The sequence below is a fragment of the Notechis scutatus genome, chromosome 1 (genome assembly GCF_049901735.1).
Source record: "Notechis scutatus isolate UNSWTSFEM ecotype Mainland chromosome 1, rNotScu1.2, whole genome shotgun sequence".
In the NCBI taxonomy this organism is placed as follows: domain Eukaryota; kingdom Metazoa; phylum Chordata; class Lepidosauria; order Squamata; family Elapidae; genus Notechis; species Notechis scutatus.
The window spans coordinates 207,870,223-207,893,976 of NC_142009.1; the positions used below are offsets into that span (position 1 = coordinate 207,870,223).

At 37.1% G+C, this 23,754-nt stretch overlaps 1 protein-coding gene across 1 annotated transcript in view; it reads left to right on the forward strand.

Annotated features, from left to right (window-relative positions):
* Nucleotides 1-933: 933 nt before the first annotated feature.
* Nucleotides 934-23,754, forward strand: part of VWDE (von Willebrand factor D and EGF domains) — a 383,187-nt gene continuing 360,366 nt past the window's right edge. The window contains exon 1 of the mRNA XM_087955799.1: nt 934-1,330. Within this exon, the coding sequence (XP_087811925.1) occupies nt 934-1,330 (397 nt within the window). The remainder of the gene's footprint in view (nt 1,331-23,754) is intronic.

The following is a 23,754-nucleotide window of genomic DNA, read 5'->3' on the forward strand; positions in this document are numbered from 1 at the left end:
AAGTGGGCACTTAGTACATGGAGACACCTATTAGAAGGGTTGAAAGAAAAATTTGAAGTTTGGACAGATCCTAAAAATTTACAAGCAATTCAGAAACTGAGAAAACTATCCCCTAAACAAGTAAGATGGGCTTTGTATTTTAAACATTTTGATGGGTTGTATTGGAGAGGGGATAGAATATATGTTCCATCAAATTGTAGGAAAAAGATATTATCCCAATGTCATGATGTAAGGCAGGCTGGACACTTTGGATTTTAAAAAACACTACATTTGGTAAGGCGGCAGTTTTGGTGGCCACATATGAGATCAGAAATTGAACAGTACATTAAAGAATGCCACATTTGTGCTACTACGAAACCTCAAGTAAGAAAACCTTTAGGACTAATATAAACTGTATTGGATCCAATCCGGCCATGGCAAGATATAGCCGTGGACTTTATTGTGGAGTTGCCCAGCAGTAATGGATATACAGTAATCTGGACTATCATAGACTTGTTTTCAAAACAAGCTCACTTTATACCATGTAAAGAATTACCTTCAGCAACAAAATTAGCCAACCTATTTATAAAACATGTATATAGACTACATGGCACACCCAGGAGGATAATTTCGGGTAGAGGTGCGCAATTCACGGCACGATTTTGGAAAGCGTTTGTACGCGTTTTAGGATGCTCTCAAGGTCTTAGCTCTGCATACCATCCCAGCACCAATGGTGCTTCTGAAAGAGCTAATGGGATGATTGAAAGGTATTTGAGTTCATATACATCTTACCAACAGTGAGAATGGGCTGATTTACTTCCATTTGCTGAAGTAGCATATAATAATGCTATACATGAAAGCACAGGATATAGCCCATTCCAGGTAGTAAATGGTATAGAATTTGTGCCAATCCCTGATTTACAATGTGATGAACAACAACCGATAAGTGTCCAAATGTGGTCGAAAAAAGTTCAGGATAATTGGGATAAAGTAAAAGAGACTCTCAATGAAACAGCACTAGAATATAAACAACAAGCAGACAAGAAAAGAAAAGAGTATAAAGCATTCAAATCTGGAGACTATGTTTACCTATCAACTAAGTATATAAAATTACACCTAAATAGTCGAAAATTGGGACCAAAATATATTGGATCTTTCCAAATTACCAAAGTGATAAACCCCATAACTGTAAAACTTAAATTGCCACCACGGTTACATCGAATACATCCTGTGTTTCATGCTAATTTACTGAAGCCTGTAGAACACATTGATATACCTCAACTTGAGGAATTTGTAATAGCTAAAGATGTCACCCATGCTGAAATTGATAAAATTCTAGATTCGCGGATATGTAGAAAAGTGTTACAATACTTAGTGAGATGGAAAGGCTACCCTGTGTTAGGAATGTAAGTCACCTAACAGTTATTTGGGTTGGAAATATATAAACTAGGATAGACATTTTAATACTACGTCTTTAAGAGAATGCTAAAACTGTAATTGGGTGTGGTTTCTCAAACAGCCATAAGATGGAGCCAGAAACCTGGTGTGTGTCTCAGTGAGTCTCTTTTTCTTCTGTTGGAGAGAGTTGCCATTCCTCCTAAATGACTGTTACTGATCGTTGATGTAAGTCTGTTACTGAACTGTTTTTTGATACTGGACTTTGATATTTGGATTATCCCTGAACTGAACACTGACTGTTTTACCTGTAAAAGACTTGAACTGTGCTTAAACGTTTATTGGAAGTAAAAACCTACATTTACTGTACAGTGTATCTGTGTGCTGTTTGTGTGTTATTCTTCACCACTCTCAGTACATCTCCCTGTATGCGCTCATTCTCCTAACGGGGAATTACCTCAACACCCTGAAACAGAGGCAACCTGGGTAAAAGTAGAAGATGTGTGTGCAAATAGACTGATAAGGCAATTCCATACCAAATATCCCGATAAACCTGGACCACAAGTAGAGAAATAATTAGTGATATAATGTATATTGTTTTATAGACTGGTTCCTGGTAGAGGGGGACGCATGTCGCGACTACGCAACACACGCATTTGAATTGAAGCCACCGCGACCTAAAGGATGGCATTCCTCTTCATCAGAATAAACTCTGCATCATAATAATATGTGTGGTCTATGTAAAATTCTGTGAGATGAAGCTATATGCATTAACCACGATTCATGTGATTGAGTTCATATGAATAATTATCATTAATAATGGTAATCATGGGTAATAAAGGTAATCATGGGTAATGAAGGGTAATGAGGAGAAATTACTATAAATATCAAATCCCAGGAAACTCGGGTTAGATCCAACTTTATTTTGTTTGCTTAGCTATTATCTCGGACCTTGCAGAGGAAGGAATAAACAATAAGCTTTTGTGTTACCAAATACTGAAGCGAAGAGTGTCTTATTTTCTCCCTGCATTTGTGCCAAAGAGTAGCTGAGATCACAGGACAGTTTTGTTATTCTAAGTAGGAATGGAGAAAAGCTAGGCAAATTGTTGCAGGAATGTCTATATACCTTTTCTTTTCTTATGAATATTGAAAAATCAACTACTATACAAGGGATAATGGGAAACAAACCTAAATGTTTTCTGCAATGGGCAGGAGCATTTATAATGATCCACATTGCTACAAATATACTGCAACATACAGAGGTGGTATTCAGCAGGTTCTGAGCAGTTCTGGAGAACCGGTAGCGGAAATTTTGAGTAGTTCAGAGAACCGGCAAATATCACCTCTGACTGGAGATTTCACAGTATCCTTCCCCTGCCAGCCACATCTACAGAACCGGTAGTAAAAAAATTTGAATCCTACCACTGGAAGCATACCTTTTAAACAGTCTAATTTACTCTCTCTCTCTCTGTGTTTGTGTGTGTGTGTGTGTGTGTGTGTGTGTGACTTTTGTCCAGGATGATTTACTCATTATATGTCATTTAAGAACTGGGGTTTTATTTTTTTACTTATTTGAAGCTCCAAAGAGGTAGAATGATATAGAAAAGGACATTGGATGATAGCTGTTTTCAAGAATATACTTTTGAAAAAAATTCATTGTTATCATCATCATATTTCTTATCATTATCATTCCTACCATGTCCATGGGGGCAATATGGTGGGAGTGTCATTACAACCAAAGCCAAGCCCCTTTTGTCAGTGTGGCAGTTGTATTCACTTATACTCGTAGGCTGGATGCATCACACATTGGCCATGCCCATGTCTGGTTTAGCCAAGGGGAAAAAGGTTGTAATAGGTCATGTGACAATATCATGAAGACACAAGTTTGACACCCCTGACTTATACCAACATAGGAAGTTGACTTAGTTTTGTCTCTTGTTTCATCTATTTTAATATTGATGGCACTGATGGCAGTCTTTCCAGCCATGTCTAAGATTATTCATCATGTTATTAATATTTATTCAAAAGTCAATTTTATGGAATTCTTTGAGTTGTGAAATGTACACTTTATTACAGCCCAAAGCAGCATAGAACAATATAATATAAAAAGTAAGAACAAAAACAAAAAAACCCACTACAAAATCAATCAGGATATCATCAAAATTGCTACAGTAGGAACTAAAAACCAGAACAAAAAGTTGAAGCTATAAAGTATACAATAGGTCAATTATTCCTGAATATTATGGATGAAATCAGGATACATTTAGTAGCACTATAAAATTACCTTATATAAACAGGAACATATAAGTGCAGAAAAGAAGCAAGTTTAAAAACCCTGGCCAAAACAAGACAACGTACAGTACATATAAAAAGTGATTAACTGATGGGGGGGGGGGGTGTGGAGGAGAAGAGGATGGGGGGAGAAACAAATATTGGTAACCCTTTGGAGAAACCAAAATCATCCTGATCTTACGCAGATGTTTACTTCATTGTACATTATGGTGGAGCTCTTGTCAGATAATAGGAAAGATGTGTAGAAATCCTGGGATGACTAGCAATGTTGTAATATTGGTCCTTTGAATATGGGGTACATTGACAAGGAAGTAGCACATGCTCACTACCACCCATAAAAAGTAGGGTGGCAGTAGGATTGTAGTTTTCATCTTTTAGAAGAGAAGCAAACTTTTTCCTAAAGCTGTGCCACTTCAGTGACAAACTATTGCATTTGGGATTGAAGGTTTAGGAAGTTATTTTATGTCCAAATCTACCTTTTTTCTCCTATTATTTTGAACACAATCTGTAATTTTAAGGAAGCAAATATGATAATGTCTCCCAAAGAGGTTCTACTGGGATTTACTGAAGCAGGGCTTACAAACATTAAACATAAATGAAAACTTAAAGCATCTGTTTGGTTGTTTTCTGCCAAAGGAAAGGAGGGAGAATAGAAATTTCTGAGGCCCATAAGAAAAGCATTTGTGAGCAACATGTAGTCCATATGCTTTGGGTTTCCCATCACTGTTGTATTTATACAGATATAGATGATTATTCACTAAATCTGCAGTTGTGGTTATTAACAGGGATTTAAAACTGAATATATTATTACTGTAAAGTTTCTTCTCCCCTCCTTCCACCAGTGAAAGTATATGTCAGCCTTCCAAGATTTTCGCCCTTTGCTTTGCATCTGTCATAAGTAATGGGGGGAGGAGGGGGAATATGGTTATGGGAAGTCAGCTGGAGATGTTACAAAACAGAACTGTATAAGTTGGGGGGGAAGGTTCTTGCTTAGGCTTCTATCCTATGCTATGCGCAGCTGCAACTCTTTATCAAAATGTCAAGGTCAACTGACAGAGGCCTCATCACCAGCTGGAGATGCCCACACGATGATATACACAACTTTTAATTGGATGAGCCAATTGAACTATTGGGGGTGGGAATGTTGCCATCACTTTGTTTATGTGATTTACGCACCCATTTTCTCAGATTCAGAATTCTTTTGTTGCTACCACTTGATTTCCAGTAAAAGATATCTTTTCTCTAATTAATGGAGTCTAAGTATTTCTTTCTTGGATTTTGAATGGAACACCAGCTGACAGTATAAGGAGTAAATATGAATTTTCCTGCCCCCAATTTATCTTATATTAATGGGCCATCCAGAATATTTTATGGCTATCTAACTAATCCTAATGTGTGTCATGTGAGTGGATGGGTGAACGATCAGGCATTTATTGCATTCCAAATATTAAATAATAATTTAGAAAAGGAAGAGTCAAACGGAACATTTTTATTCTATGGCAGCCATAGGCTTTACCAGTAGAGTATGGCTGTTCTATGTTGTCCATAATCATGTCACTCATTTATTTAGTGTTTACAGATTTCCTTCATAACTTTTTTTTTCAATTTGTGTGTGTGTATGTGTGTGTGTGTGTTGGGGGAGGGGCTTATTTGAACATTCCTTATTACCAGTGGTAGGATACTGCTGATTCACATTGGTTCTAGCGAACCAGTAGCGCCAGTGGTCAGTTGGCCCTGCCCACCCACCCCCACCCTTTTCTGTCCAATATTTCCTTGTTTTTTAGCTCAGCTGATTCATGCAGCAGCGCAGCAGCTGTTTTACTCACCAGCGCTGAATAGAAGGTAAGTTTTGAAGCTTAAAATTGGTAGTTTTTGAACGCTGTGAGTGCATGCGGAGCACACTCTCATAAAACGAGTAGTAAAAAAGGTTGTATCCCACCACTGCTTATTACATCTTTAATCTTCAAACAAAAACGTGAAAAAATATTATGATATTTGGTGTCAGAAAGATTAGGAAAACAACCAACTATCTAGGCATGCCCAATTTAATCCATGAAACAAAAAATGTTGATTAGAGGAACACTATAAGATTGCAGCCAACACTGGAATTTGAAAACGTTCACCTCAAAGGATAATGTTGGTGTAGCAAAAAATAAAAAGCAGTGATTGCTAACAATCAATTTTACCCAATGTAAGTTACCTAAGGCCTTGCCTTGGCATTTGCCATGCTAGCCTGTCCCCCTTTTGTCAAGCTGCAACCTGCTTCAGCTGAATAGAAACTTTTTTCCTTAAAAGAACAGCAAAATAATAGAACCTCGAGAAGAATTAATGCATCCAGATATCTGAAAATTCACCTCCAGCCTCATAAATAGTCAGTATGTCCATAGAAGTGGATAATTTATAGGTTAATATTTTTCTGTAATCTGTCATTTGCTCTTTCCCTTTAAAGCTAAATCACTTCTTTCCCCCTTGCATAAAAGGGGGAAAGAAGATATAGTCTTTTTATTTTTATTAGAATGCACTAAATGGCAATAAAGTAATGTGAATACAGTGGGGGCCTCTTAAATCTCTAATAGTTAAATCTAGAGCTGCAACAGGTTCATCCTTTATCTGATATTCTTTTAAATTCATTTTATACCTGGAGGGGAACCGTGACATGAATTGGTGCTAATGGATTCAAACATTGAAATAATTCAGTGAGACATCTGGAAAGGGTTATGCCTTGTAACTTAATTGACAGATATCTGTTTTGTGCCATACAGTGTAGAATGTGAGAAAAGTAACTAAACTCATTATTTGAAAAGCAATAATTCAGTCTCTTGGTTTGCTTGTTATGTTACTTATATATTCATTTATTTTGATTCCTCTCTAGTTTTATAACTCAGCATGGATTACCATTATTTTCATTCTGACATTCCAATCTCATTCTCATATTTCATTGTCAATGTCTGGGAGAATCCAAATTATTGGTGTTGACCCAGGAAGTTGCAAATAGCTTGTTTCATACATATTGACAAGATCACTGCCTTCTTTGCTTCAGGACATTATCTTTAAGTTCAGCCAAAAAGAAATATGGCTGCACGTTTTATCAGGTAACATGGTATTGCTGTGTTCCATACTAATGCATTGAGAGTTGCCTCTCCTGAAATATACCATCTTGGGGAAATGTAGTGGATCTAACACAATGTATGAGGCTTAATTACTATATGGATTGTCACTCTACCACATTCCTTGTCCCTAAACTAGCATGCAGTCCTTGTCCATTTTACATCTGAGAGATTTCAGAAGGATTTTTCACTCTGATTTAAAAGGAACTTCTTTTTTCATGAGCCTAGCACATGTCATATTGATTGATGTTTTATATTTGAAGAGCTATTAGTTCTATTCAATAAAAAGATCCATCTATCTCAGGGTTGAATAGAGATCCTAAATGTAGCAAAGCTTTGTTTTTACAAATATTGCCATGGATCCTTCTAATATGGATAATCAATTATGATTTTTCTGTGGTGGGGCCTATATGTTGGAAGAAATGGCTTTATATAGTTGTGGCTTGTTCCTTCGAAATTATATTTTAGAAGAAGGCTCAAAATCTATTTTCAACTCGAGACTTACAGAGTTTTAGAAGGGCCTTTTTAATACTGCAGTGTGGTTTTTGAGGTTTATAATTTTTCTGTGCCACCAAAAGCCATTTGTGAGAGGCATATCTATTTGTAATATAAACAAACATACAAACAATATGCTTGCAATTTGAAAGTGAATATACAACCAATCTGCCCTGAAGCAAACAGATGCAGAACTGTATAACAGTAATGAAACATCCTGTGAATGTATTTACTTGCCTCCTGTTTATGTGAGATGTTTAGCATCATCTTGATTTCCTTTTTTTTTCTTTGTATGAATTTATCTTGGGTCTAAACAACAAAAAGGCAATATTTCCAGAGCTCTATAAATCTTTGGGTAAACACAAATTATAGCTTTACAGAAATTTGAAGGGTAAATGTTGACAATGTGATATGGGGAAGAAAGGATCCCAAACTTGAAGGGTTTCATACAGCTGTTTACATTTAAATGGGGGAAAAATCCATTTTCCATTGTATGAAATGTCATATGTATGGCCCTAAAATAGAATGAGGTTTTATACAATTTTTAAATAGTTTAATAATATTATCCAAACACATGATGCAACCATCCATCCATCCATCTATCTACCCATCCACCCACTTACCATTCTAACCTATCTAATGAATAATTCTGTACTTTGTACTAAAAATTTCTGAAGAAAGTTATTTTGGAAGAATCTTAACTAGCTTTGTGACATTGTAAAGTTTAAGAAGAGTCCCAAAACAAAACTGAATTTCACTGAATCAAAGAAGGATCTTGGGTAATTATATAACCATCTGTAGTTCTATTCCTTGTTCTCTGGTGCAAACAGCAATATTTTAGTTTAATTGATCAAGCCCTTTGAAATATATTTTCCCACATGCTTGTTTGACCTTTCTTTGCTATGACTAATAAAAAAATTATAAATGTTCCACACTCCACATTTTTCTTCATCATTTAATTGGATTGCCTAAAATATATGAAGTACTGAACAACACTAAAAATGAACTTCACCTGCCTTCAGGCTTGCAAGCTCTGTGGAATCAGAACAAAAAGAATGAGGAGATAGAAATTAAAAGAGAGCTTTGCCAGAAATAGCTGAGATAAATTTATTCCAGAATCCTCTCCCCTTTAAATCATGGGCAACACCTATCTTGATTCTAGGGCAGAGGTGGTATTCAGCAGGTTCTGACCAATTTTGGAGAACCGGTAGCATAAATTTTGAGTAGTTCGGAGAATCATCAAATACCACCTCTGACTGGCCCTGCCCCCATCTATTCTCCGCCTCCCGAGTCCCAGCTGATCAGCTGGGTCTTCTTTTGTTGCCCTGCACAGGAGAACGGAGCTGGAAAGCAGGTTAGTGGGTGGGGAGGAAATAGGACTTTGCAGTAACCTTCCCGCAGGAGTGGGGAGGGAATGGAGATTTTACAGTATACTTCCCCTGCCATACCTACCAAGCCATGCCCACAGAACCGGTAGTTAATTCTTTTTAAATCCCACCACTGTTCTAGGGTTCTCTATTAACCCTCCCTCCTTTCCTTTTGAAGGAGTCAAGCAGAGGAAAGAAGTTTTATATGAATTCTATTTTCAGGACCACCCAGAAACATGGAATGAAAATTAGGAAAAAAATTGAAACTATCCTGTAATCTACAACTCTTACACTGCAAAAACATATGGACGACACAACTCGACCAGGGCAAAGCAATAGACGCAATCTACATAGACTTCTGTAAAGCCTTTGATTCAGTGGTACACGACAAACTACTCCTAAAAATAAAATCCTATGGTATCTCTGGACAACTGAATAACTGGATAGAAGCATTCTTGTCAAACAGACAACAAATGGTCAAAATCGGGAGCGTCCTATCAAATCCAGTACCTGTCAATAGTGGTGTCCCCCAAGGCAGTGGTCTAGGACCAACTCTCTTCATACTCTACATAAACGACCTCTGTGATCATATTAAGAGCAATTAGCGTTCTCTTCGCTGATGATGTAAAGCTGTTCAATACCACAGACAATACTGCTACCCTACAAAAAGATCTTGACTATGTATCAGAATGGTCAAACAAATGGCAACTTCAAATCTCAACAAACAAATGCTCTGTCTTACATATTGGCAAAAAAAAATCAGAAAATAAAATACAAGCTGAATAGTCAAGAACTTGTTGATGACCCAAGCTCTGTAAAGGACCTTGGAATACTCACCTCTAATGATCTAAGTGCTAGAGCCCACTGCAACTACATAGCCAAAAAGGCATTAAGAGTTGTTAACCTAATCCTACGTAGCTTTTTCTCTGGTAATATCACACTACTAACCAGAGCATACAAAACATTTGCTAGACCAATACTCAAATACAGTTCATCAGTCTGGAACCCACATTACGTATCTGATATTAGCACAATTGAGAAAGTCCAGAAATATTTCACAAGAAGAGTTCTCCACTCCTCTACTCGTTGTAGAATACCTTATGCCACCAGACTTGAAATTCTAGAACTAGAAAACCTTGAATTACGCCGTCTTCGGTCTGACTTAAGCATGGTATATAAAATCATACATTGCAATGTCCTACCTGTCAGTGAATACTTCAGCTTCAACCATAACAACACAAGAGCACACAATAGATACAAACTCAAAGTAAACCGCACCAAACTTGATTGCAGGAAATACGACTTCAGCAATAGAGTGGTCAATGTCTGGAATACTCTACCCGACTCTGTAGTTTCTTCCCCAAACCCCAAAAACTTTAACCTTAGACTGTCTACTATTGACCTCACCCCTTTCCTAAGAGGTCTGTAGGGGGCGTGCATAAGCGCACCAACGTGCCTACCGTCCCTGTCCTATTGTTTCTCTTATTCTTTTATTTTTCTTATATGTACCCATTTCATGTATTCACAACTATGTATACACTTATACTTATTATCTTGTAAACAATTGGCAAATCAAATAAATAAAAATAAATAAATATTGTTTGCTGTCTATGAACTATTTTGCCCCCAACTCCTGTTGTGCTCTGTCTTTCTGTCTCTCTGTGTCTCTCTTTCCAGATGATAGGTTCTTCAAGTCAGAAGGCACACAGCATGCTATCCTCCTTCAGAATACTAATGGTGTCTATGAGGTGGCTAGATTAAAGCCTTTGGGTTACCTAGTTGTTGTTGTTGCCATATCAGAAAAGAAAATTGGAAGCTGCATAGACAGAAAGAGTAGGAAGGTAAGAAGCATGGAAATGGGAAACCTCAATAGATGAAAAATGAAATGAATCAACAAGACATTCACATCTTAGGCATAAATGAATTGATAGTAGACTGGAGTGGGGGTATTTTCGGTCAAAAGATCACAATATTTATTATTCAAGATATGAAAAACATAGATTTTTTTTAGCTTTCTGAGTTCTGCGCCAACTCAGAAAGCTCAAACTGCCCAAGGAACTGCTGATACAGTTCTACAGAGAAACTATTGAGTCTGTCATCTGCACTTCTATAACTGTCTGGTTTGGTTCTGCAACCCAACAGGACAGACACAGACTCCAGAGAGTAATTAGGACTGCAGAAAAAACAATTACTACCAACCTGCCTTTAATCGAGGATTTGTATACTTGCACGAGTCAAAAAGAGGGCTGTGAAAATATTTACAGACCCCTCACATCCAGGACATAAACTGTTTCAACTCCTACCCTCAAAACAATGCTTGAGCACTGCACACCAGAACAACTAGATACAAGGATATTTTTTTCCAAATGTCATCACTCTGCTAAACAAATAATCCCCTCAATACAGTTCAACTATTTACAAAGTCTGCACTACTATTACTATTAATCTTCTCATCACTTCTTATCACCCTTCCCCTCCACTTGTGACTGTATGACTGTAACTTTGTCACTTGTATCCTTATGATTTATATTGACTGTTACCTAGTATGACTTGATTGCTCATTGTACCCTATGACTATTATTAAGTGTTGTACCTTATGATTCTTAATGAATGTATCTTTTTTTTATGTACACTGAGAGCATTTTCACCAAGACAAATTCCTTGTGTGCCCAATCACACTTGGCCAATAAAGAATTCTATTATATTCTAAAAATGAACAGCTTTCTTATTTAGGAAGGCTATATCAAGAAAATAAACTTGGATTGCAATGCAATCAATGAATGCATAATATCAATTAGACTTCATGGAATAGCCTTTAATATCAAGGTTATTCAGGTTTATGTTCCAACCACTGATGCAGAAGTGGTTGATGAGTTTTATGATTAAGTTCAATTTGAATTCAATAGAACATGCATGCAAGATATGCTGCTTGTGGTTGAAGATTGGGATGCCAAAGTTGGAAATACTTTGGAAATATTAAAGGGGAAAATGTAGCCAGACTGTATGGCCAGGAAAGAAGAAAGAGGATGACTAATTAATCTGTGTCAATCCATTGATTGATTTGTTGTTAAATAAGTCTTTAAATAACCAAAATGTCACATTACAAGAAATAAAATTGACTACAAATATAATTCCCTTGTACTGGAGATTCAGCAAAATCATGGCCAGGGGCTGACTGGGGAACAGATCATGATTATATAAGTGCAGCTGAAGTTATATCAGATCTTTGGACACTACAAAGTTGTAAGACTACAGGAACTGATGGAATATTTACAGAGATATGGCAAGCAACATAAGAAAAAACAAGAGATGTTCCAACCAAGATGTTTGGATAGTGGAGATGTGGAGAATTGTTGTTGAAAATGCCTCCGTAAGAGACTATCTTTTTTATTGCATTGTATACATTTATCCAGAAATTTTTTAAAAAGTTATAAAAAACAATAGAAGAAATTGAAATGGTGAATATTAATACTACACCCCACCCCACCCCACACCCAGAGGTGGGCTGCACATAATGCAACAATTGGTTCACCTACTGCAGAACTGAAAATGTGAGTGCGCGTGAGTGCACACTATACGATACGATACCATACCATACCATACTATGGGGGTACAGGTGGTTAAGATGCCAAACTTGTTGATTGGAAAGCTGGCAGCCCAGGTTCAAGACCCATGCTCCACATTATGGAGCGAGCTCTCAGCCTTGCCCTAGCTCCTGCTAACCTAGCAGTTCAAAAGCATATAAATGCAAAGTTGATCACTTCAATGTGAAGGTTACAGCCTCCATGATGTCATGCTGGCTGTCATGCTGGCCACATGACCACAGAAATATCTCCAGAGACGGTTGGCTCAAAGGCCTTGAAACAGAGATGAGCACTACTCCCTATAGTGGGCAACAACTGGTGGAATAAATTGACTGCTTTACCCATACCATACCATACCATACCATACCATACCATACCATACCAAGTTTTGTAATTACTTTCCTGTACAACAGGGATATGGGCCTTTCCTAACTTTTGTCCTGGGTATGGAAGAAAACTATGAGCTCCTTGCTAGCACAGAAGCAGAAATATCTGGAGAAGGAGACAGAGATGGATCTATATATTCTCTATTAACCTGTAACATTTATGTGATAGAGAAAGTGTAGTCCATCTCTTGCAACTGACAAAGCAATTAAGAATGTTTGTGAAATATTAAAGCTAATGGATAACTAAAGGCAACCTATCCATTACTATGGAATGTGATGATGATGCCAATCCATTTCATTTTAGCCTCCCAAGAGCATATTTATAAAAAAATATTTTCATTTTCTCCATAACTGAAATTCCTGGCTTCACCAAAGTGTATTATTTATCATGAATGAAGGCAAATATGTGTCTCAGGATAATGTTACAGGATCCAATCTGCATTGGTCACTTGGGACCAGAGGTTTTGTCTTCTGAGGTTTCAGACTTGTGCTGGAGCCTATCTTCAGGGAACTTCTCTGTAGCCTCGAGTGAAGTTCCCAAAAGATGGGCTCCAGCATGAGTGACCGACCCAGATTGGATCCTGTATTATTTATTCTCACAAATGCTACCGCCTATGATTCCTTGCCCCTTTAAATATTTAGTATGCTGCCTCAGTCATCAGAAGATGATTGCACCTCAACCTCCCCCTGATTTTAGCCTTTTGACCTCTTGAAAAGCCCAGTCTGAAAATAAAAGAAGTATGAATAATACATTGGATATTATGGTTTGCAGTAGAGATAGCTGGAAAAAAAATGCAAATCTTTAATGGAGATTTTCTTCCTGCTTCAGTGCTATGGCTGCTTGGGATCCAATCCAATAATGCTGACTTATACTTTATTACTGCAGATTTAGGAAGACAGAAGGACTAGGTTATTAAAAAACATTGTGATTGAAAATCTGGTTTCAGTTTGTATCCATATTGTCTTGGAAATTAATAAATATTAATGTATAATATACAGTTCTTCTTATAGTCAATTTTGGGTATAACAGGATTTATATTTAATTGTAACCTTGCTCCCCAACACGATTAAAAAAAACTAAGTAAATGTACATTTTTCAGTGTACTTGGCATATAATTACATGTTTCACCATTTTATTTGTTAGAGACCTTGGTGCGTTTCATTTATAATATGCTCCCATGTGCTGGAGCTCAGCTGCTCTCTAGATCCAAATCATATGCCAATTATTTTTGCCTGTGGAGCTACCTAGGCAATATTTGAAGTGTCTTAACATTTGTAGAGTTTATTAATTATATTTCTAATGAGGTAGTTCATTTATATTTTAATTAACGTATACATTTCTAAAATACAAAGTAAGGTTTTGTTCTGATTATTTACCAAGGATAGCTTGCGTAGCTATTTAGCCATGGATTGAAATATTTCACAGGGTTTTATAGTTAATGAAGTAATTCTACAGAATGACAAATAAAAACAAACTAATAAAATAACTGGGTTCAATCTATGTTCTCTATAATCAGGTTTCTTAGAATCCTTCTGCTGCTATAAACACAACGCATCTAGTTAATGTCATTCATTTGCAGCAAAGGTCATTCCATCAGCAATCATTAACTATCTCCTTTACCCAAGCCATTGTTCTTAAAAAAATCTTTTTTTTTTCAATGAAGCTTATGCTTCATTGATCCTGTGCAGCATAAGTTTACGCAATAATAAATGTATTAATTCTTAAAGTTCCACAAGATATTTAGGTAATCCCAGTTCTGAAACAGATGATTTATTCTATTGACACTCTCCCACCCTCTCAGATTGCTTCAAATGTGCCCAAATTAGCTTCATTTGCTGTCAGTTTTAACTAAGCATAAATCTAATTGATTAAATGGCATTGGGTCAATATCATTTGTTTTGCTAAATGACTACCAATTTTCAGTTATGTATAAAACTGAGATTTACTGTTGCACAGCTTCAACTGCCCATCATAATCTCACAAACTGTATATAGTTTCACAAATTGGCTAGATTACATGTAACACCATTCTGTTTTCTGCCTAATCTCTCATGAATTCTATTAGACCAGATGACTGAATATATAAAAATGATGCAATGATTACAATGATGGAAATATTATCAAATTAATAAAAGATTGGAGTAATAACAGCTTTGAATGTTACTACAGTTAAGAATTCTTTTTTTTTGGGGGGGGGGGGTATTTTACTTTTCTCCATCATTTCCTGAAAAAATCAAAATACAAGAGGATTTAATGCAATCTCACTGAATACCTCTCCTCGCAATATTTCGGAAATAAATACAAAGCCATCACTTTGCCTCACTGAATAGCTGTCCATATATAAATTACCTAATTTCAGAATCACAGCACAGTGGAAAACAGGCAAAGAACCCCACTTTTCTTCATATGACATTAAGGCCATCATTTATTTAACTCCATGCCTGATTTCAAAACGCTTAAATATATTTCAATATTGCCAAATGTCAAACTCAATCTTGGCCAGTAATGGAAGAATAGAATAGACATTACCATTTCCAAAATGCCATTTTTCTAGGCAACCAATTTTCAGTCTCATTTTAAAAGGATGCTTTTATTGCTTTGGCTATGTTCAGAATTCTTTTGAATAACAACAACAGAAACATTGTTACCTCTGAATGTAAACAAGAGGCATTTATTTCTAGATGAAAGTAATTTATAGGCAGGGGGATTTCTGATATCAAAAAGTAAGAAATATTACAGCTATATTGCAATTGTATTGTAATAAAGCATTCAGAAATATTCTATTACATGATAAAAATGCTGGCAACCAGGATCAAATGTTATGACTTGGGGAGTGCTGGCTGCCATTACAAAAGTATAGTACCCTATTCTACTATTGCATTTGAAATACATGCATTGCCATTTTTAGACTGCTATAGATATAGGCAGTACATATGCTCTTTACACAGGCCTTTTCATAGATAGTGTTGTGTTGCCCAGAGGCAACACAAGAATAAGGAATTAATGGAATCATTACCATTTCATTAAGATTGATACAAAGTTAATGAAGAAACAGGATAAAGTCCAAAAGAGAATACCGTATTTGCCGGCGTATAAGACGACCCGGCGTATAAGACGACCCCCCACCACCACCGGAAACGCCCTCCAGAAATCCCCGGGGCTGCAGCGGCAGGGCAGAGTGCCAGGGGCCATGGGAAGAGCAGGAAGGCTGCAGCCCCGGGCGGAGCGAGGCGAGCGGGATGAAGCGGAAGCGATGCAGGGGATCCAGGAAGCCAGAGGCGCCTCGCTGGGTCCAACAAGCATCTGAAAGCCGGCAGTGGATATACCGGCGTATAAGACGACCCCCCCACTTGGAGGCATGTTTTTCGGGGCAAAAAAGTCGTCTTATACGCCGGCAAATACGGTAATAGTACTGGTAGCAGAGACTTGAGTAAGGAAAATCCGCTAATGTGAATTAAATATATATATTGAATATATGAATATATATTGAAGGTGGATAAAGTGCAGAAAAGATAGTGGCAGATGGTGAATAAGCAACAGCAGATCATTTGGGAAAGCCTTTTTTAAAGATCTAAAGATATATTAAAAGTATTATTTTTAAAAAATAGGGTTTTTATTATTATTTTGAAGGTGAATCTAAAATTCTGAACATCTAGGAAAGTCACCAATATATAGTCAGATATAAGATAGATCCATGTAAGTTACTACTACTCAACTAAATGGATATAGAAAGAAAGAACAAGGACAGAAAAATATGTGGGACCTTGATGTTTTGTTTTTTCTTTTGCCTGAAGCAGAAATAAGAGGAAGACCAATGTCATAGTCAGATATCCATGCATTTTAAGTTCAGGTAGCTAGTAATGGTATGACAGTTTTGTATTGTCACAAGGAAATGAAAGAGATTAAACTGGTGATGTGGAGGAACAAAGAGTTTAAATATCCTGCTTTAGCAAATCAAAGCCAACACTCCAGAAGATAGGCTTAAGATACAGAAGGATCTTGACAGACTTGAACATTGGGTGCTATCTAACAAAATGAAATTCAATTGTGAAAAAAGTAAGGCTCTACATTTAGGCAAGAAAAATCAAATGCACAGGTACAGTATATGTGGTACCTTGCTCAATAGTAGTAACTGTGAGAGGGATCTCGGAGTCCTAGTGGACAACCATTTAAATATGAACCAGCAGTGTGCAGTAGCTGCCAAAAAACCCCAACACAGTCCTAGGCTGCATAAGGGATAGAATCAAGATCACATGAAGTGTTAATACCACTTTATAATGCCTTTGTAAGGCCACACCTGAAATACTGTATTCAGTTTTGGTCACCGTGATGTAAAAAAATGTTGAGAATCTAGAAAGAGTGCAAAGAAGAGCAACAAAGATGATTAAGGGACTGCAGGCTAAAACATAAGAAGAATGGTTGCAGGAACTGGGTCTAGTTTAATGAAAAGAAGGACTAGGGAGACATGATAGCAGTGTTCCATTAACTCAGGGGCTGCCACAAAGAAGAGGGAGACAAGCTATTCTCCAAAGCACCTGAGGGCAGGATAAGAAGCAATGGGTGGAAACTAATCAAGGAGAGAAGCAACTTAGAACTAAAAAGAAATTTCCTGACAGTTAGAACAATTAATCAGTGGAACAACTTGCCTCCAGAAGTTGTGAATGCTCTGACACTGGAAGTTTTAAAAAAGATGTTGGATAACCATTTGTCTGAAGTGGTGTAGAGTTTCCTGCATAGGCAGGGGGGTGGACTAGAAGACCTCCAAGGTCCCTTCCAACTCTGTTATTCTATTCTAAAGGTGTTTTTGTTAGGCTTTTTTCATGGCTGAACCATATGACCAATTTACCCTATTATAAGTAGAGTCCACTGACCATTTTCCAAGGACAGGAGAGTACAACATCATTCTATATCCATTTCCAGTCCAATAAGAACACTATTTTTGGTCATCTTTTTCTACGATGCATTATAATTAGTGAGTTAAATTTATATTCACCGACAAAGAAATACAATAATACAAAATAGTTTGTCATGAAAGTGACTATCTGCGAAGGCTCCTGGATTGGGGCTGAAAAGCGAAAGGGAAGCAGTATGCTCCTTCTCATATTTGGATAGACCAGGTTGCCCTGATAGAAAAAACATTACAAGTAGTGTTTTTGACTTCTGGCAGCTCAAGTGGTTCTGTTTAGTTTACTGGTGTGCTTCATTTCATTATAGGCAAACACTTCCATTCAAAATTGTTTATATACTCATGGATGCAAGAATAGGAAGGTAGACCTGGTTCTTTTTATGATTTTGCAAGTTCGCTGATGAATGAGTAGAACAGTGAAATAATTGATTTATCTTTGGGATTTTCTGTTTGTTTTGTTTTGTTTTAACTAAGTGCATATGAATATTTTTCCATCTCTGCTCCAGGACAATTATAAAATAAATAAGTCCACCAATCAGGCCATGGTAAATGCAGTCAGGAGAGACCATAATCTTAGCAAAAGCAAAGGAGTGAATGAAATCCAAAAAAGGGATTTCTGAAGTGACCTTCATTTCTAATCATTTTACACAGGAAACTCCAGCAGGTTAAGGCTGCAACATAGAAAAAACTTCTACTTGACTGGAAGGAGCAGAAGGTAGCTACAAGAATTTTATGCAGCAATTCAAGGATGCAAAATTTCTCATCAAGAATTTTACTGCATCCCATCCCCAAAAATCCAGCAACTGCAAACATGCAAACCTTATTTATAGTGGAGGCAAAGATTCCCTTTTCCACCTTTCCCTCCTTCCTGTGTGATACAATAAGGTGTGGACATAACTCTTTGAGGCAGGAGGAACACAAGCACTTGTTCTGGTTTTAGACTGTTTGCCTCCAACTTTGACTGATATGGGCCTTGCGGTTTTATAAAGAATATTAAATATCTACCTTACAATCTTCAGATGCAAAGAATTGAACAAAATATACCTTTTCCTTATTCATTGGAAATTTCAGAGATTGCCTTTCAGCTTCAGCACATTGTTGGAAGGGATATTGGTATACATGTTTTGGGATTGTTCCTTGGCTGTGTTGTTTGAATGTCATACTTTTTAATATATTTGGGAGAGAAATAAGAATTAAATATAGTAATTGTTAAGTCTGGAGCGTGGGCGCAAGGAATGGAGACGAGGCATCGAATAGTGACTCCAACTCTTTATTAGTGACTTCAGAACAGAGCAAAATACTTGGGCAGCAGCAGCTCCTTTTATAGAGCTGGCTGCTGTCACAACAACCAATGATTTGAGTTTGCCGCGCTGGGAGCGTCCAATCAGTGGCGACCCATTATCAGCCAATCAGATCAGCCAGAAACGACCAATCACGATCCGCTGTTCGCGGGCCAATCAGAAGTGCAGGATTACGAGCCTGCCGTGGAAGCAAAACTATTTAGGATTTTAAACTAACGCGTTTGCTTAGTTCGTAACAGTAATGTCATAATCATAATGATACTAAATTTAGATTCTTTAGATTCTTGTCTAAAGACTGGAGCAAATATGTCTGTATGTACCAGCTTGTTTGAGAATAGTCCATGTACAACATGTTTTTCATGGTAACAGGAAGCATACAATTATCAATTTATGTAGAGTTCTGGATTTACTCTGTACTGTGTATAGCCAAGTATTATTTTGTTTTGATGAAAAGAATGTGTAATACCAGTTTTAGAATCCTGTTTTGAATATGCACGCTCATTTTCTACCTGTAAATTGATTTGCTATCAACATATTGAAGAGACCGACCAAGATTCTGTGTGAGTCAAGTTTAATCTGTTTGTGAGTTTGCATAAACAATATGAATGTTATTCCTGCTTTTTTTCTCAACTTTGACTTTCTACTCTTTTGTTCTATATTTTTGTATCCTTTTTACCTGTCTTTTGTATATAAAGCAAATGTGTGTGGATGGGTAAGCTTTAATTTGGACATATAAGTTGAAACTGTAATGTGAGTGCCACTTAGGCAGGTGATGAAAGTAGTAATGTCAGAATTTGGAAATAAAATGATGGAACATCTATTCAATCTGGGTGTAATTTTATTGAAGGACTTTTATATCAAACTCACTCACATGTCATACAGCACACTGCTCAACACATTTCCTGCCTCTGTTTCTACACTGATTTTCATTATTTCATACCTATTTTTATTACAATTTTTAAGTGACTGCACTTTATTTCAACATAATGGCTTTCCAATTCTTACCAAAAGCAGGGCTTGAAAACTGTAGAATCTGTTGTGCAACATTTTCTCTTGCTTTTTATTAAGTTTACTAGAAGAATGGTATTTACAAGTATGAAATTCTATTCCCTCCCCTTCTCAAAGCTATTTACTTCTCTCAACTGGTATCCATGTGTAGCATTGATCTTTATTATTAAAGCTACATGCCTGCACACCTACATAATTGAGTCTAGAATTAATAGATAAAAACAGTAACAACAATAACACTTAGAATCAGCAGAATGACCAATAATTCAGGAGCTAAAAGGGTTTCAGCACGAAAGTTGCCACAGGATATTTCCACACAGTGCCATTTACATTCTAAGATTCACAAAGCAATTTCTATTAACCCAAATATAACTCCAGATGCACAAAGGATTTAAGAGGAGCTTGCCAGATGAATTCAGCTCTAGGTTTAGTGTAGTGTTAGGCAGTGCTGGATTGCTCAGTTAGCAATAGGGATATGGTCTCCTCTAAATTAAAATGCTCACTGGAGTCCAAGCAAGTAACAATCCCAAGCAGTCTTTCAAGTCACTATAAACAAAAGAGAAAGAATGAATTTGATTATTTGGTCCTTCTCTTCTCTAGGCCCATTTCCCTCCTGCTCTCTTTCTCACACCAAATCTTACCATTGTAGCTTTCCACTGGGTAAATGCCCCTTAGGTAGAAAATTAACAACTGTGCTAAATATTTCTTCTTCTTTTTTATGACTATTGACTTGAATTGGTTTTACAACTTTTTGACTGTTCTCCCAGAAAAAAGAAATGGCAAACCAGTTCCGTATGGTTTCCATGGAAACCGAGGACATCTGAGTACATGTTGATATAATCACCATGAGCTTAGTTTACCTTGAGTTAATTTTATCTATTTCAAGAGGTAACCTTTTGCCTCATGCTGATAGCTATCCTTCTGTAAACTCTTCTGCAGATCTCCACATAAGTGTGTGGGGTGGGGTGCAGGATCCTAATGTGAAACTAAAATTAGGATTATGCAATACTTTGAAGGATTGCTTCAGTTTAAGCTCTGAAGCTCTGTGGAAAGGACCCCTGAAAGGACTCCTATTTCATAACTATTTCATAAAGAAGCACCCTATTTTTCACCCTTAAAAAATAAAGCAAAATTATTTGGTTGCTTGGTTTTGCCACAATTGCCACAACCCTTTTTGCAGGGTTTCTGATAGCCAGAAGAGGCTTTAGTTCATGTGCTGTGCATGCTCAAAAGTCAAGCACAGATGAATCTTCAAAAGGAGATGAAGCACCTCAATTGACATTGAATCTCAACACAGAGAATCACATTGTCTTTGCAATGCAAAATGCCTCCTTGAGGTGCTGTGGACACAAGCCTAATAAAAGTGTATCAATTTAAAAAAATACATAAAATGACCCAAATGTTCAAAAACACAAAATGTTCAAGAGCTTTTATAACCAGTGAAATGTTATATGTAATGTATGAAACAGGTGCAGGATGAGACACTGCCTGCAATACCATTGCTGAACACGTTATCCTCAGAGCAGGCTGTACAGCTGTAACCACCCAGAAAATTTCTCCTTTTAGAAACTTTGTTGTAGTTCCTACTCAAGATTCATTAGTGTTATTTAATTTTGGACCCGATAGAATCATATGAAAGAATTTATTTTGAACCAGTAGTAATTTATTCCGTGCTTAAGGGATACAATTTCATAACTTGTTGGTAAGCTTCGATTTAGTTCTAGTACTCTGGGGAAAATCCATCTCTTTAAATCAACCTCTTCACTTTCATTGCAGTCTTCATCCAATCTAAACTAGATCCAACTTTATGTTTTTATAATTGTTTTAATGTAGTTTTTGTATATTAATATTAGTATTCAATAGAAACAAAACACTTTTGTCTAGTACTAATGAAAAGATGTTCTGATTAGTTAAACATTTTTGGGTTAAAAATGATGTTAATGATGTTCCAGATATGGAAATTGATTTCTAAAAATAGGCAATTCAACTTAGAAAAGTGTAAAGAAACACAGACAGTCCATAGAATATTTATAACTTGAATTAACATAACTATGTCATATATCTACATTTAAATACTTATAACTTATTCATTAACTTATTCCACAAAGACTGCTAAAGGCATAATATAAGAGAATATATTTTCACATAAGCTTTTTCTAGTTCTTGTATCAGAATCTGTTCCTCAGAGAAACACTGAATCCAGGTATACTGGATGGCTGGATGGGAGGGGAGGCTGCAGGGAGGCCTCCTAGGCCCAAAACGGGGCCTAGCAAGCCACCCTGGAGCCTCCTAGGAGCAAAAACAGGGTGGGGGGACGTGGTGCCGGACCACCCCAAGCCCCGTTTTTGGCCTAGCAAGCCTCCCTGGAGCATCCTAGGAGCAAAAATGGGGGGGGCAGTTCCAGACCCCTCCCAGTGCCATTTTTGCTCCCAGAAGACTACACTACACTTACTTGGGAGCCAGACGGGCCTCGTGGAGACTCATAGGAGGTGAGAGGTGGGGTGGGTGGGGCCAGCTGTTCTTCAGAACTACCGGTTCGCCGAACTAGATGTTAAATTAACACCCAGTTTGCCTGAACTGGCCTGAACTGGTAGAATCCCACCCTTGGAAAAAGCGTTGTGTCTGCAGATGGTCTATCTCTTCCCCCCCTCACAACCTTAGAGTGTGTGGCAACTATGAAGCAGCAAAAGATGGCTTCAGTCAGGTTCGATTCAGAATTGACACTCTGGTTCTGCTCAGAGAAGATGGTCCTGAAGTCGTCCTGGACTGAAGCCATATAGAACTTTACAGATCATAATCTTCACTTGGAATTATACTTAGAAACATATAGACAGCCAATGTATTGCCAGTTGTACGCACATATTATTTCTGAAACAGCTTTCACACATCAGCAAATAGATTGATGCATTTATTAAGATGGTTAAACTGAGTTAACAGTACTAAGTGTAAAGGAATGTGGAAATGACCTTGGAAGGGAAAAATTGTTAAGGAAGTTACCCAGTCCTGGGATAGTGCCAAGTATAAGAAACTGAAATAATGCCACTCTGATACTATTGAGTAAAGGGGGGGCAGAGAGAAATTCTAACAAGCTTTCAAGATTTTGTTATTATACTCATAAGGATAAAATAACATTTTAGGAATCCTTGTGCTGTCTGTTTCCTGATTTGATGTATCTCAAAGGACTAACACTAAGCAAAACATTTCTGGGTTTATATTGTATTTTTTTAAAAACACAGGAGAACATTCTGCTCTGCCATCACCAGTCCCTGTGAAAGAATTCGGTGATTGCTGAGGGCTAAACATGCTGTTTAATTTTAACATCACTAGTCAGCCAAATCACATAAACTGAAACCTATTGGCATCAGGAGACACCAGATATTCCAATTGCTCATCTCAGAAACTACACTTAGACCAGAACTAGGCAACGTTTTAAATTCTTGAATATATTTGGAGCACTGAGAACATCTCATGAGTCTTCTAAAAATGGCTATCAATATGGCCAAGGCTATCTATGAAACACTGATTTTGTAAAAAAATAAATAAATAAACCAGTAAAGGTGCTCCCTGCTCCTTCTCTGGTCTCCTGATTAGAACTAGGTGAGATAGCTGCTATTTATTTTTAGCAATGTTGTCATAGCAAAGATAACACACTCACAGTGCTGTTTTCAATAAAGGAGAATACTTGTAGCTTAGGGTTGAAATGAGGGGTTCTTTAGGTGCTCTCTGAGCTTGCTGTTTTCTTGCATATGTTTCATTACCCAAACTAGGTAACATCATCAATGCAGTCAGCATTAATGACTGGGGAATTCTGGGAGTTAATTCTTTAAGTCCACAAGTCTTAAAGTTGCCAAGTTTGGAGACTCCTGGCTTAGAGCACAGATGACAAACTTTTGTTAGGGGAAAGCCTGCATTTACACTTTTCCCCTGTGGAGAG